This window comes from Amphiura filiformis, chromosome 4, assembly GCF_039555335.1.
Source record: "Amphiura filiformis chromosome 4, Afil_fr2py, whole genome shotgun sequence".
In the NCBI taxonomy this organism is placed as follows: domain Eukaryota; kingdom Metazoa; phylum Echinodermata; class Ophiuroidea; order Amphilepidida; family Amphiuridae; genus Amphiura; species Amphiura filiformis.
Window position 1 is genome coordinate 27677493 of NC_092631.1, and position 16674 is coordinate 27694166.

At 35.6% G+C, this 16674-nt stretch overlaps 1 protein-coding gene across 1 annotated transcript in view; it reads left to right on the plus strand.

The window, feature by feature from the left end:
• The window catches only part of LOC140150764 (dynein beta chain, ciliary-like), a 143069-nt gene that overhangs the window by 85831 nt on the left and 40564 nt on the right, over positions 1-16674 (plus strand). The window contains exons 35-45 of the mRNA XM_072172866.1: positions 608-741; positions 2155-2303; positions 2920-3093; positions 4476-4680; positions 5275-5375; positions 5641-5808; positions 10784-11023; positions 12581-12742; positions 13480-13676; positions 14269-14431; positions 14752-15018. Coding sequence (XP_072028967.1) covers positions 608-741; positions 2155-2303; positions 2920-3093; positions 4476-4680; positions 5275-5375; positions 5641-5808; positions 10784-11023; positions 12581-12742; positions 13480-13676; positions 14269-14431; positions 14752-15018 — 1960 coding nt within the window. The remainder of the gene's footprint in view (positions 1-607; positions 742-2154; positions 2304-2919; positions 3094-4475; positions 4681-5274; positions 5376-5640; positions 5809-10783; positions 11024-12580; positions 12743-13479; positions 13677-14268; positions 14432-14751; positions 15019-16674) is intronic.

Here is a 16674-nt window from a genome sequence, read left to right on the forward strand (position 1 = left end):
TATGATTGTCATTCTGACCAGTAGGCTGTGCATTATCATTATTTTGGACTGGCTCTTGATCAATCACAAATGTTGAGAGCAACATGGTCCAGTGGTTAAGGTCCTTGACTCTGGTGCAAGAGGTCCCTGGTCTAATTCCTGGTAAAGTATTATTCAGATTTCCTTTTACATATTAACCATCGCGTATACGTGCGCGACGTCAAGCGTGTGCATTGAACCATGTGCAAAATAATACGCGCTGGACGGCTAGCAGTACGCTTAATTTGTAAAAGGAAATCTGAATAATACTTTAGAGGCATAGAGTAAACTTTATTTTCTGCTCCCTCCATTACTGCATAATTTTGAATTGCGGGGAAGGTGTAGAGAATGACAAAGACCTTGCAGCCAGTTCCGATCATGGCAACTCCCAGCTGTCTGCACACCCTACCCTGGGCATCATGGGAGAACAGTGTCTGACATTTAATGATTCACCCAGGTTTAATAAAAATTCACAAATGCTGTTATATATCATATGTATGTATTAATCCCACTCTAATCCAAATGTTAATATGCATCCTATAAAACCCACCCCATTAATCTGTGTGTGTAATTTTGTTTGAATCTGCAGAGTTGTGACCAGTTGGATAGACACTCGTGAGGTTCAATCTGAAAGAGCCAATCTTACCATTCTATTTGACAAGTATTTGCCTCCTGTTTTGGATACAGTCAGAATTAGATTCAAAAAGATCATTCCCATTCCAGGTGAGAGAAGCAAGGAAGATACCGTAAAGATTCGCCTAATGGCACTATGGGCTCCCTTGACCTAACTGGAGTTTTAGGCACAATCTGAAAGTGCCCTCCCGTAAAAATCCAACCAGCAAATAAGGGCACATACCCTTAATTCTTGTTGGGATTTTCAGAGGAGGGAACTCTCTATTTGTACATGAAATTTACCCCAAGGCAAATGAGCCCATGTGCGCTATTAGGCGAACCTTTACAGTATTGCATTAGTTGCTTGATTCAAGTCCCAAAAGTGTGTCACATCATGCCTTAAAGTGACAATCTCTCCAATTAGGTGTAAAATGGGTACCGGCATAATATAATGCTAGGAATGTAAAACAGACTTGTCATACAGGAGGAGTGGCAAACTCCCCAACAATAAGTTAATGCAAAGGAAAAGGAGTTGGGCACTTTGACAGGTGAGTGTTGCGCCGGCATGACTTCACCTTACCTTACCTTTTTCATCGTAAATATCAGATTTTGTCGTTATTATCTTCATCCATTGGCACATTAAAGGTGTGTGACCAGATCAACAGCCACATCCCCCCACTTTATTCTATAAAAATTTTGACATCAGAAGAAAGCTTATTATTTTTCTCATAATCTTTGTGAAATTTTAGATTTGAAATATACACCATTTAGATATTTCGAATGAAAAAGTTATAGCCTCATCATTACCACCTGTACCTTTATGAAACATGTTATTGCCTCTTTGAACAAGTTCATTAGGAATGTTGATATATCGACTGTGAATTTTGTTCATTTTGAACAATTCCAAGTAAAAACAAAGTTGTTTTACTCACGTTTTTAGTGACGTTTCACCACTACACTAGTGGCTTCATTAGACTGGCAACTCATCACATCTGACTGCTTGCTTTTATAGGCAACAGGAAACACCGTGATGATGAGTTGGTCAAAATTTGTTGAGTGAGTACAGGACACTCTAAACAAGCGAGGGGCTACTCACTCAACACTTTGACCAACTCATCACGCCTTCACTCACTGTTGCCTATAAAAGCAAGCAGTCAGATGTGATGAGTTGCCAGTCTGAAGAAGCCACTAGTGTAGTGGTGAAACGTCACTAAAAACGTGAGTAAAACAACTTTGTTTTTACTTGGAATTGTTCAAAATGAACAAAATTCACAGATGTTATTGCCTCTAATATCAACACCGAGAGTGTATTTAACTTAAAACTTTGAAATCAGATTATTTTGGTACACATATAATATGAAAAAAATCTGACCACCCACCTTTAATGCTTGTTCCCAAAATGCCAAAATCTGACGTATAATGAACCCTAGAATGTTCTGACTTGTTTTAGCAAATCACTGTTTGTCACTTTAATGTTGACCTTCTTAAAAAGTGACTGTTTACTTTGTCTATAATATCTTGCAGAACAAAGTCAAGTTCAGATGTTGTGCTATCTACTAGAATGTCTTCTAACTCCAGACAATACTCCACCAGACTGCTCCAAGGAGCTCTATGAGCTCTACTTTGTGTTTGCCTGTGTCTGGGCTTTTGGAGGTGCCACATTTCAAGATCAGGTATTTTGACTGTTTTCTTTTATGTCCTTTTTATTTTATTATGGACTACAGGGTTGTCTATGTAAACAGTTGATTTTATGTCTAATACACAGTGGTGTAGCCAGGACTTTTTCAGGTGGGGGGGGGGGGGGGAAGACAACAAATTTCCAGGGGGGCAAACTTTGACAAAAATGGTCAAAAATAGAAGAAAAATTACAAAAGAGGCTTCCCATAGGGGGGAGGGCAATGAATGGATCAGATTGTGTCACATATGTTCTTTGTCAGGAATATAGGAAATCTAGGGGACAAAAAATGAGCTCTGGTGTATGTGTGGCTGTATGTGCAGAAAATGTTAGCCTGTGCAAAAAATGTTAATCCTTGGCTTCTGTTGTTGATTTATGGATTGGGACATGGACTCAATGACATTGACATATGTGATGTCAACAGGTTTACGGTCAAAGGTCATGTAATGGCCACATGAGGTTGTTTAATTTGTGCAAATATGCTGTTTATTTACTTTTCGTACCAACCACAAAAGCCCAAGCAATAAGGGGGACACATTTTACGCACAGTGTAATTTACTAACCTACCTGTTTTCACACTGTGTAATTTACTAATTGACTCATTCTCATTTCAGCTGGTGGACTATCGTGTTGAGTTCAGCAAATGGTGGGTGACAGAGTTCAAGACAGTCAAGTTTCCAAGTCAAGGCACTATCTTTGACTACTATCTTGATCCTGAATCTAAGAAGTTCCTGTCGTGGACAGAGAAAGTGCCTACATTTGAGCTGGATCCAGAAATGCCATTACAGGTGAAAAATTGGATAATATTGTTGCTGCTGTAAAAAGCTTTCCAGTTATAGTCCCTATTTGGTTTTTAGAGTCTAGAGAATAAAGGTATTGTTTTTAGCTGCTGCCGTGAGTTTATCTATCATATCATATAACACAGGTGGTTCCGAGTTGTTCTACACCAAAAATAATGGTATTGTGTGTTATATGAAATGAAAGGCAGCTACACCAAAATTAATGGTATTGTGTGTTATATGAAATGAAAGGCAGCTACACCAAAATTAATGGTATTGTGTGTTATATGAAATGAAAGGCAGCAGCCTAAAATAATACCTTTATTCTCATTCATTTACACTTCAATTCCAATAACAAGTGAACAGTATTAGTAAAAGTAAAGTCTGATTTTATCCAAGTAATTATTTGAGGTTTGAATTGATCGCTCCACTTGTTACTATGCGTCTTCCATTGGTTGTAGCAGTGTGTATGCGTATCATGCCGACACGTACGTGCTGCAGCTGTGTAGCCTGTGGTATATTGTCCCATATAACACGGCTAGAAACCAATGAAATTGCAGGGATTTTCTCAAGTGTTTAAGAATGATAAATAATTCAACAGGAGCCTTTTAATTTTCGTTGTGTATGCCTATTGTCTAGTTCATGGTGATTAACCACTACATGGTAGTGTTTTACACACAGCAACATGAAGGTCAGATACTTAGTTAAAAGTTGTTTTGAGAATTGAAAAAACAACAGAAGTTAGTGAAAATATATATTAGCCAAGAATTAAGGATATTGGAGCAAACAACCATGCAAGTAAAGAAGAACAAGACTGCACAAAACAGAAGTGAATGACAATATTTTCGGAAAGTTCAATGACCTGAAAGTGGCATAGGAGCTGAACAAGATTGTGCTTCATTTATTTTTATAAGACATACTTGCAAAACATTTGGGAGTTACATACTTAACGGTCTAATTTCTCGAAGCTTGGCTAGTGGTCAGGCTTCCTAAGCCAGAAAGCTAGCCCTACCAATGTGGATCCATTTTATTGATTTATCTATCAAGGTGATGTATGATGTGAAATTGTAAGCACTAGTTTATTGGACTAATTGGGCTTAAAGATGAAGCCCCACTTTTGGTCTAAGTTCCTTAGGGAATTAGTCAAGGTTAAAATGTATCCATGTAAATTCTGTTCTGTCTGTCATCAAAGTAACAGGTGTAAGCCAGTTCTTCTGTGAAGAACTGGCCAAGCGGGGCTTCCTGTTTAAGCCTAATGGCTTAGGAAGCCTGACTTCTAGCCTTGATTCAAGAAACTGGCCCATAATATATTACCACACTATGAAATTCTCAAAAAATTTAAAAAAATTTTTAAAATCGTATTTGTTTGCAATATCTTTCTCTTCACTTAGGCTGTGCTTGTCCACACTGCCGAGACAACTCGTGTGCGATTCTTCATGGATTTGTTGATGGAAAGAGGGCGTCCCGTCATGTTAGTCGGTAACGCTGGTTTGGGCAAAAGCGTACTTGTTGGTAACAAGCTAGCGGAATTATCGGATGAGTTCATGGTGACCAATGTACCCTTCAATTACTACACCACATCTGAAATGTTACAAGGTGAGTGTGAAGCTACATGTAGTATAGATACTTCTGGAAAAAATTTCCCCCAATTATATCATAATTTTAACATTGCACAATATGGGAAAACATTCCACTACAGAAGAGACAGGTCCAAACTTGAACATCTTGGCCCAGATTCTTGGCTGAGCAATGACCTCATTGTACAGACTGATGCACTGACAGAATGCTTCAAACTAGTATTTAGATATTGCTCAAAGAATTGATGAACAATGTCAAAAGATATGTAATGGTTGTAAAACTAGTATAGCTAAAATAATAGTTTCTCGATCATGAGAGCTCAATAGGCACGTAATGACAATTGCGTCGGCGTACAACGCCTACCACACACGCTTTGGGTAGCGCTGCATTTCCTGTGCGTGTACAATCGATTGTGGTATCGTGTCATTCCACTAAACTTGCGACATTACGCAATGCACGAACCATGAAGTACATTCATGCTCTCATGATCGAGAAACCATTATTTTAGCTATAGGAGTGTCCACTTTTTCTGCTTGTGTGTATTTTGCATTTGGCTTAAAATCATTGATATTGTATAAATTGTACACATTGTTTGTTTGTATTATTTTACAGGGGTGCTAGAGAAGCCACTAGAGAAGAAAGCAGGTCGTAACTTTGGACCACCCGGCACCAAGAGGCTGATCTACTTTGTGGATGATATGAATATGCCCATGGTGAGTAGAATGGGAATCGGTCTTTATTTCTTTTTGCATGTTCTTATGAAGTGATATGTGAAAAGCTATACAATTAAATTTATCAGGTATTGCTAAATTCCATCACTTTTATAGTTGGAATATGAGTTCCCAATAATGTAAAGTCTTTAATACTGACAAAGCACGCAAGCTACGTGGAACCCAAATCACATGGACACAGACAGGCATATCCTTGTACTGACCTTTTCCTAATGTCTTTTGTTGTTGTTTTATTTCATGTGTACAGGTCGACACATACGGCACAGTACAGCCCCACACACTTATCAGACAACACATGGATTACAGCCATTGGTATGACCGTACTAAACTCTCCTTGAAGGAGATCCACAAGTGTCAATATGTGTCCTGTATGAACCCTACATCTGGTAGTTTCACCATTACACCAAGGTTACAGGTAAGGGGGTACATGATGAATCGTCTTCTGCATCGACCGTCGTATCTCAAAAGGCTGCCTTGTGTGATTTTTGTTATCATTGTTGTATTATATCATTATTTTATATTTCATCATGCTTCTTTCTTTTATGAATGGACATGAGATTCTAATAAGGCAAAAACAAAAGAGATTGTATGCTCGTCCTCCACAACTTTTTCAGAATTGTGTTGGTAGGTTGGGATTAAAAAATTAGTGGTCATAGCCAAAACATTACTGTATGCCTTTAATTAGCTTAATAGATAGCCCAAATAGTTGTGAATTGGGATATTTCTCCTGTATATCACTTCATTCATGTTTTAGAACAGTTTAGAAGTGTGTAGATACTGTAAAAAACTTTTCAGGATGTCAAAAATGTTGAAAGAAAAAAATCTTTTTCTGGTATTTCCAAAATTAGCGTCGGTATTCATTCCCTAGCAGAAATTCTATACAGCAAGAAGTGTATCAAAAGTGTATCAAAGTGTATTAAAACTGTATCAAACAGCAATTTAATACAGTTTTGATATACAAAGGGTGTATTGAAAATGTATCAACTGAAAATATAAGGTATCAAAACTGTATCAAATACCACCTAACTGTATCAAAAATGTATCAAAAGTGTATCAAATTTGAACTTAGTTAATTTTGGCCATGCTTGTGGTGTATCAAAAGTGTATCAAATTGAACTTTGCAGTTTTTCAGTGTATGTAAAGTGTATCAAAGTGAACTTTTTGGTGCTAGATGTATATCAAAAGTGTATCAAATTGGACTTAGTCAAATTCTGGCTGCATACAGTGTATCAAAAGTGTATTAAATTGGACTTTGCCTGTTTTTTAGTGTATGTAAAGTGTATCAAATTGAACTTAGTTAATTTTTGGTGTCTAGAGGTATATCAAAAGTGTATCAAATTGGACTTAGTCAAATTCTGGCTGCATACAGTGTATCAAAAGTGTATTAAATTGGACTTTGCCTGTTTTTTAGTGTATGTAAAGTGTATCAAATTGAACTTAGTTAATTTTTGGTGTCTAGAGGTATATCAAAAGTGTATCAAATTGGACTTAGTCAAATTCTGGCTGCATACAGTGTATCAAAAGTGTATTAAATTGGACTTTGCCTGTTTTTTAGTGTATCAAAAGCGTATTAAATTGGACTTAGTTTATTTTGGGTGGCTAGAGGTATATCAAAAGTGTATCAAATTGGGCTTTCATAAACTGACCTTTTGTAGTGTATCAAAACTGTATCAATAACTGATCACATGTCTAGATAATGACTCATCATTTTCAAATTTGCCCATGTGGCATGTATGCAGTTAACACCTGGATTTGCATTTGGAAATGTACTGTATTTTAGAGCAAATTATGGTGTTTTATTTATCATGATGATGATACAAACATGCTTGTAGACTGCACATTAGGTTACAATGTAGATGTAATCAGGGACTGTGATTAAAGAGGAAATATCTGACTTTGTTCTGATAAGGTAAGCTTACTATATATTATATATAGGGCCTCAATGTATATGTATTAAGCATGAATATAGCACATGCCTGTATAGTAGATGTTATTGGTAGCCTTTTTGTCTCTTTATTGAGGGTAACAACTTCAGTGACAAGCACTGCATTCCAAGCAGGCCTTCTGATGTATGTATGTTCCATTTTGGTTGGGTTTTGCTTCTTTTGTGCGAGACTTTCTCACACATTTATCCTATTATGCGTTGTAATTTTGAGCGTTGATAGGGAAAGTGCATTGAGCTGCTCCGTGATGGGGGAAAGTGCTAGAGGTCAGCATTAGCAGTAGAGGGCAGTGTTGAATTTGAGCTTGATTAGACTAATTTCAAAATTTGACCTTTGACCCCTTCACTTTGGGGTCATTAATGTTTGCAAATATGTTTAGATCATGTACGAATAATTCTTGTTGAATTTGAGCTTGATTGGACCAATTTTGAAATTTGAAAAACTGTATCAAAAGTGTATAAAAAACTGTATCAAAAGTGTATCAAAACTGTATCAAAAGTGTATAAAAAACTGTATCAAAAGTGTATCAAAAAACTATCAAAAGTGTATCAAAAAAACTATCAAAAGTGTATAAAAAACTGTATCAAAAGTGTATCAAAAAACTATATCAAAGGTGTATCAAATGGCATGTATCAAAAATAGGGCGGTGCAGCTGGCCAGCATTAGAATTGGAACGCTGATTTGATACAGTGACATATTTGATACACTTTTGATATAATTATGTATAAAATGTGTATAAAATGAAAGGATAAGAATTTCAATGCTAATTTGATACAGTTTAAATTGGCACGCTGATTTCATACAGTGACATATTTGATACACTTTTGATATAATTATGTATGAAATGTGTATGAAATGAAAGGATCAAAATTTCAACGCTAATTTGATACAGTTTAAATTGGAACGCTGATTTGATACAGTAACATATTCGATACACTTTTGATATAAATTATGTATGAAATGTGTATGAAATGAAAGGATAAAAATTTCAACACTAATTTGATACAGTTTAAATTGGAACCCTCATTTGATACAGTAACATATTCGATACACTTTTGATATAAATGATGTATGAAATATGTATGAAATGAAAGGATAAAAATTTGAACATGCAAATTTGATACAGTTTAAATTGGAACCCTCATTTGATAGAGTAACATATTCGATACACTTTTGATATAAATTATGTATGAAATGTGTATGAAATGAAAGGATAAAAATTTGAATGTTAATTTGATAGTTTAAATTGGAACGCTGATTTGATACAGTTACATATTTCATACACTTTTGATATAATTATGTATGAAATATGTATGAAATGAAAGGATAAAAATTTGAACATAAATTTGATACAGTTTAAATTGGAACCCTCATTTGATACAGTAACATATTCGATACACTTTTGATATAAATTATGTATGAAATGTGTATGAAATGAAAGGATAAAAATTTGAACATAAATTTGATACAGTTTAAATTGGAACCCTCATTTGATACAGTAACATATTCGATACACTTTTGATATAAATTATGTATGAAATGTGTATGAAATGAAGGGATAAAAATTTCAACGAAAATTTGATACAGTTTAAATTGGAACCCTCATTTGATACAGTAACATATTCGATACACTTTTGATATAAATGATGTATGAAATGTGTATGAAATGAAAGGATAAAAATTTCAATGCTAATTTGATACAGTTTAAATTGGAACCCTCATTTGATACAGTAACATATTCGATACACTTTTGATATAAATGATGTATGAAATGTGTATGAAATGAAAGGATAAAAATTTGAACGTTAATTTGATACAGTTTAAATTGGAACCCTGATTTGATACAGTAACATATTCAATACACTTTTGATATAAATTATGTATGAAATGTGTATGAAATGAAAGGATAAAAATTTGAACGCTAATTTGATACAGTTTAAATTGGAACCTGATTTGATACAGTAACATATTCAATACACTTTTGATATAAATTATGAATGAAATGTGTATGAAATGAAAGGATAAAAATTTCAATGCTAATTTGATACAGTTTAAATTGGAACCCTCATTTGATACAGTAACATATTCGATACACTTTTGATATAAATTATGTATGAAATGTGTATGAAATGAAAGGATAAAAATTTGAACGCTAATTTGATACAGTTTAAATTGGAACCCTGATTTGATACAGTTACTTATTTGATACACTTTTGATATAATTATGTATCAAATATGTATGAAATGAAAGGATACATTTCATTTGATACTTTTTGATACATTATCTTGGCATTTGATACACTTTTGATATGTATAAAATGTGTATGCAATGTTAATTTGATACAGTTTTGATACATAAAAGTGTATGAAATGAGGGTTCCAATTCAAAGCCTTTTATTTCATACATTTTTCATACGTATCAAAAGTGGTGTATCAAAAGTGTATCAAATTTCAGCCAGGGAATTTGTACAGTAAAACAAAAAAATGTTTTTCCAGATTTCCAGATTAGGGTCGGTCGGTGGAGGACAAGCAAACAATCTTTTTTTTTTGCCTAATCCTGTGATGATACCTCAAAATTAATAAATGAAGTAAATTTACAATGTATCTCCACACAAGTAGATGACAGTAATAAAACAAATCACACAAAGCAGCCTTTTGAGATATGACAGTATGTGATGCAGACGAATGAAAGAATTGAATACACACACAAAAGTTAACAGTGTACTTCTTCTTCCATTCTCAAGAAATAAATATGGTTCAGAACTCACTCTTACATTGCTTACATATTTCGGGTGGTTTCCCTGAGCCTTGAAAGCTCTCCATATCCTCCTGTCCTGCATCACAGTTCCCAAGTCAGATGCTTCCAGTCCCGTGTCCTGCTTGAGCACATAATACATGTACATCTATGTCAGGGGCAGTCTACCAGGGTTTCTTGCACCATGCTTTGGTGTCCAATCGATCAGATAGTCCTTAATTGATTTATAGAAATTCAAAATGCTCATGTGTCACTAAAATAATAATTTCATTTGAATGAACACAGCAGAATGTGATCATATTTCAAAGGATGTGGGCAGGTGAAAATACTGATCAAAACAGATCAAGCCAATCAAAAGCATTAAAAATGCTTTCCAATCAGAATGAGCTGGATTCACTTCCGTGGGTGTATACTCACGCGTTGGTCACGCAGTGTATGCAGGCGTCCATCATGTTATGTTCGTTCAAATGAAATTTTTAATATATCGTCATTGGGCAGGAAAACCTCCTATGTGTTTGTGGCCCCTGAACATGTTTAAAACATAACTGCCAACCAGTTACATAGGAGGTTTGCTTTAAACAAGTTCAGGGGCCAATGACACATAGGAGGTTTTTCCTGCCCAACAACGATATATAATTTGCAGAATTTTGCCAATGATAACACCAAATTTGCTATTTGATCTCTCCCCACAGCGCCATTTCTGTGTGTTTGCCCTGAGTTTCCCAGGAGCTGACGCCCTGTCCACAATCTACCACAGCATCATCTCTCAGCATCTGAAGCAAATAGAAGCACCAACGTCTATAAAGAAACTCTCATCAAATCTAGTCAGGGCAGCGTTGGATCTCCATAAGAAAGTTGCACATACGTTCTTACCGACGGCTATCAAGTTTCACTATGTGTTCAACTTGAGGGATTTGTCCAACATATTCCAGGTAACTCATCAATCACCAATTCGATATATACTGGGCTCAAAAAGAAACTTATAATTTTTCACAAGGTCATATTTTAAAATCCTTTTTTCACATGTTTTTTTCAATATTTCGAAAAAAGAGACGAATTTCAAAAAAATAAAAAAACCTTCTCTAAGTTCATGTCTCTTCTTCATGAAAAGCTAACTGAATTTGTGTTTCTCCAAACGGATTTTTTTCTAAGTAGTCACAAAAAATTGGGGTAAAAAGTGAATTTTGTGATTTTTAAAAAACTTGAGATTTTTGAACAAATCTGGCGTCACCATGGGATTCCTTGACTCATTTCCTTTCCAAAAATGTATAGTTTTATATACTTTGGACATACAATTCAGAAATAATGAAGCTCGAAAAGGTCCATGTTCTCTCCCATTACTCTGCCCTTAAAGATATGACCTTGTGAAAGATTATAAGTTTCTTTTTGAACCCACTGTAAAACCGAAAGAGCACTTACTCATGGAGGGCAAAATAGTGTACCTCAGGATTATTTCGCCAAAAATTTCAATTTATGTACGCGTGTGAGTTCTGGGTGTAATGCCAACAACGCATGCTAAACGCTATGGGTGACAACCTGTAACACTCAAGCTTATAGATGCAAGTTATTGTTCAATTTCGGGCTTGTGCTGATTATAGTCTCGTAAATTTGTGGTACTTTAAACTGGTCGTCCATGTTGCATGATGTCTAATTATAATATAACCAAAATATTTATATAAGAGTCTACGAGTCGAAACTGCAATCAACTCTAAGAGCAAAAAGGTCAATACCTCATGATATAGTTCACAGTCTTGCTCTCGATGATGAAGAATTCCATCTGAATATCCCAAGTAGGAATAAAATCTCTTTGTTTGGATCAATTATTTTATGAAATGAAAGATACAAAAAGAACAGAAGAAAGATACCGAATCATGTTTGGATCAAAAGTTTTAAACCTCAGTCATTAATGTATAACAGATTCATTTCCTACAATCCCATAATTTATTGTCTGATTTACCTTCAGTCAGGTCAAGTAAAGTAAAAAAAGTGGCTTTGAAGGGGAAGAATACCCTGTAATCTACATGGAGTAAAATGAACAAAATCCCTAGAATCTTAACAAACCAATATGGCAGATTTATTATAGGGCAATTTTGAGTTGGGACTCATTAGGTCTAATCTCTTTGTCAGGTACAGATTACATACATGTTGGCAGTCCGTATTTATACTTTGATCAGCTCCTAATCGGCGGGAATTATTAGGCTTTTATCGCTACACCAAAAAGTAGACCCACGTATAGTCTATATTTTGCGTGTTAAAGAAAGTAGACAAAGTACATGACTTCAAATAGTAATTTGTAATACTTCTGGCGAGATTTCACAAGACAATTCTCCAAATAAAATATATGGATATTAATCTTTGATTACAAGCTGATCAAACTATATAGGTCAATATACAAGAATAGTGAGATTAAAGCACATTTTACTCCTTGTTGATAACATAGGTTTGTAACAGTATAATATTGTCATTACCTTTTTGCCTATTTTTTTCAGGGATTACTATTCTCCACCCCAGAATGCCTGAAGGCTCCAGTAGACTTGGTGCGTTTGTGGATGCATGAAGCACAGCGTGTGTACGGAGATAAACTTATTGAAGACAAGGATATGGAGAACTTTGATAAACACCTCGCTGACTATGCCAAGAAATACTTCGAAGTAAGTGTGCCATTGTCAAAGTGAATATCAGAGTTGCCAACAAATTGCAGCCCAAATCACAGGACAAATGATCAAAAAGTCACCCAATTTTTCTCTTAACCATTAGTTTCTATGGGACAGGAAACTATCGGCAGTCGCTGGAGCCAATATTGAAAAGTCACCTAATTTTTTTTCAACAGTTAGTTTCTATGGGACAGCAAATTATCAAAAGCCAGGGAGAAAATATTAAAAAGTTATTGGGCTGCTGAAACCCCACTTTTCTCAAAAAAAGTTGAGATTTTTATACCAACAGAAATCTCTGGCTACATCTACATAGTATTTGTGTGTAAAACATTTTCTTGCAGATTCATTCGCTTAACAAAACTATCTTCAAATTTGTATTTATGTTCCGTTAACAGAACACAATGGCCTATGGAGCAATGTAATATATGTAATTATGCATAACCATTTAAACAAAATTTGAATCAATCAAAATTTTGGAAATAAACTTTTATCATAGATATCTATTCAAACATACCATAAAAAGAGGATGCAAGAATCACAAAATACTCCTTTAATGAAAGAATTAAATATTTTTTATATATTTTTTTTCGTTAAATATTTTTAACTCTTGAAAAAGAGTTTAAATGGATTGGCTGTTTTTTGAAAATATTTTGTCTTTGTTTTCAGAGGTAATTGCATGAGTAAGGTAAGGCTAGTATTATTGATAATAATTGTGATATTTTTTAAACTTATAGGATGTGGATGAAGAAGCTCTGTTAGCCAAACCCAACATTTACTGTCACTTTTCTAATGGCATCGGTGAGCCCAGATACATGCCTTGTACAGGAGGCTGGCCTGAGCTGACCAAGATACTCACAGAGGCCTTGGATAGCTACAATGAAATCAACGCTGTCATGAATCTGGTGCTGTTTGAAGATGCCATCAAGCACATGTAAGTTTATCAGTCAGTCAGTCAGTCGATCAATCAGTCTGTCAGTCAATTAATTAGTCTGTCACTATATTAATCAACCAAGTCAGCCAGTTGCCCCAGCAATCAGTCACATATTCGAGTTGATCAAGTGATCAATCAATCAATCAATCAATAAAGTCAACAGTTGATCAATCAAATAAGCCAGTTATTCAACTTGTCAAATTTATGTGTCAAGTTAATGAGTCAATTTGTTAGTCAATTAATTGTTCAATTATAGTTGTGGCTTCATAACTTATTAACTTTTTGAGCAAATGTTGAAATTTGGAGTAGTTTAACTTGTTGTCTTGGAGGAGTAGTCACAAAACCATTTTTCAGTCCTTCCTTTTATTTATATAGATTGTTTCAAATCATTATGGAGACTATTTTCATAGCACTGTGTACTCTTGAGTGCTTGTAGCATATTGCAGTTGGGGACATTAACACATTTAGACAGTTGTTTTGCACACCCATCTGTGTGATGTCTTGACATGCTTGTATGACTTCACTGAGAGTAAAAGCACTACACTCTGAAAGATTTTGATTTAAATCACCAAGTTTTGATTTTCCTTTCCAGATGTCGAATCAATCGTATCCTGGAGCTTCCCCGTGGTAACGCCTTGCTGGTAGGTGTTGGTGGTAGCGGTAAACAGAGTCTATCCAGATTAGCTGCCTATATCAGCAGTTTAGAAGTCTTCCAAGTCACACTCAGGAAGGGATATGGTATACCAGATCTGAAGGTATGTTAGTCTATTTTTCAGATGTATGAGACTTAATTCAACTTAAAAGGAGTTAAACTTTTGTAACATATCGCATAATAAATGAGTAGAAATAAATTTGTCAAATTATGATATATTATATATTTGAAAAAAATGTTTTTATAACCTTATTAATCAGATGTGCAAAGAGTATATTTGTTTGCACGTAATGAAGCATGCATTCCGCCGTGTTACTTATTTGTAAGTTAATCAATACTACTTGGCAGGCACAAGTTCAAAGCAAACAAACAAAAATGCAGACAAATGAATCAACAAGACTCTCTCCTTCTTCTTCCTTGCAGCTGGACCTTGCATCAGTGTGCATCAAGGCTGGTCAGAAAAATATCGGCACTGTATTCTTGATGACTGACGCCCAAGTATCAGATGAAAAATTCCTTGTTCTCATCAACGATTTACTCGCATCGGGAGAGATTCCCGACCTGTACCCTGACGATGAGGTGGAGAATATCATCGGTGCTGTGCGGAATGAGGTCAAAGGTCTCGGGATACAAGATACTAGAGAGAACTGCTGGAGTTTCTTCATTGAAAGGTTAAGACGGCAACTGAAGGTGGGTGTTGTACTATGGGCTATTCCAGGTGAAATCCACACTACCCCTGTGGAAGGTTTTTGAAATATCTTCCACAGGGGGAGTAAGTTTTTCAAATGTAATTGGTCAGGGTTAATCATTTTGAAACTCATACTCCCCCTGTATTATGGCTTTACCTCTATCTTCCACAACTGGAGTGAGTATTTCAAATGGAAGCTACCCAACTGTCTATTCTATTCAAAACTCAGACGGCAACTAAAGGTGGGTGTTGTAAAATGGGCTATTCCAGGTGAAATCCACACTACCCCTGTGGAAGATTTTGGAAATATCTTCCACAGGAGGAGTATGTTTTTCAAATGTAATTGGTCAGGGTTAATCATTTTGAAACTCGTACTCCCCCTGTATTATGACTTTACCTATATCTTCCACAACTGGAGTGAGTATTTCAAATGGAAGCTACCCAATTGTCTATTCTATTCAAAACTCATACTCCCTCTGTGGAAGACTTCAGCTAAATCTTCCACAGGGGTAGTGTGGATTTTAAATGGAATAGCCCAGTTATGCAGATATGTTTCCCGTGTATCAGACAATTAGACAATGCACTATTCCAGTGGGTACTATGATAATTTCAGTGTCTGCATTTCACTGTTGGGATTAGTATATCGCCTTCAAATTTGTCAGTGGTTATGATAATACAGTCCAACCTCCATTGTCAGGGCCTCTGTAATCCAGATCTGTCTGTTACCCAGCTGTGTGATCCTCAGGAAAATATGTTTTATTGCTCTGACACCTTAATTAGGCTATTCCATTTAAAGTTCACACTCCAAATGTGGAAGATTTTGGAAATATCTTCCACAGGGGGAGTATGAATTTTAAATGAAATTAGCACATTAGCCAACTCTATTTGAAACTCATCCTCCCTCTGGAATTTTTCTCAGAGGGTGTATGGAATTCAAACGATCTGCCTAATGTGTTCATTCCATTCGAAATTCGTACTCCCCCTGTGGAAAATATTTTCAAAATCTTTGACAGGGGTAGTGTGGATTTTAAATGAAACAGCCCATTTCATGCTCTGAAGCATAAGAAGGACATGTCTATGTTGCCTACAGCTGCAGCACTAACAGTAACATACCATTTTTCACTGTTATTACCCCATATTGAGTAATATTTTGATGTCCCAATTATAGTATACAAATATTTACTGCTCATGAGGATCTGGTGGAATCTATTGTCCCGAGGTGAACTGGAGACCGTGAGCCTACTATTTTCCCGAGACCGCCAGCCCAGGTCGAGGGAAAATAGTAGGCTCACGGTCTCCAGTTCACCGAGGGGACCAATAGATTCCACCAGATCCCAAATTTAGAGCAGTAAATATTTGTTTTATATCCTTCATTAATATATATTTTGTTCATTGATTGGTTAAAATAAATGTAGGCTAGGCCTAGTCAAAGCTAGGCTGGCCTTGCTTTGTTTTGATTGAATGCACGTAGGCCTACATGCATGCATGCACAAAGCACGCACACGGTGGCTAAAGCTTACCGTGAAAGTTGTAAACCTCTACTGTCTACAATACCGCAGTGAAACGATCGAGTAACCATGTTCTCTGTTATTTTACCATCAAAATTAAGATACTGATCCTGATGTAACTCAGATTTATGCCATGAACCGCCGTATTTT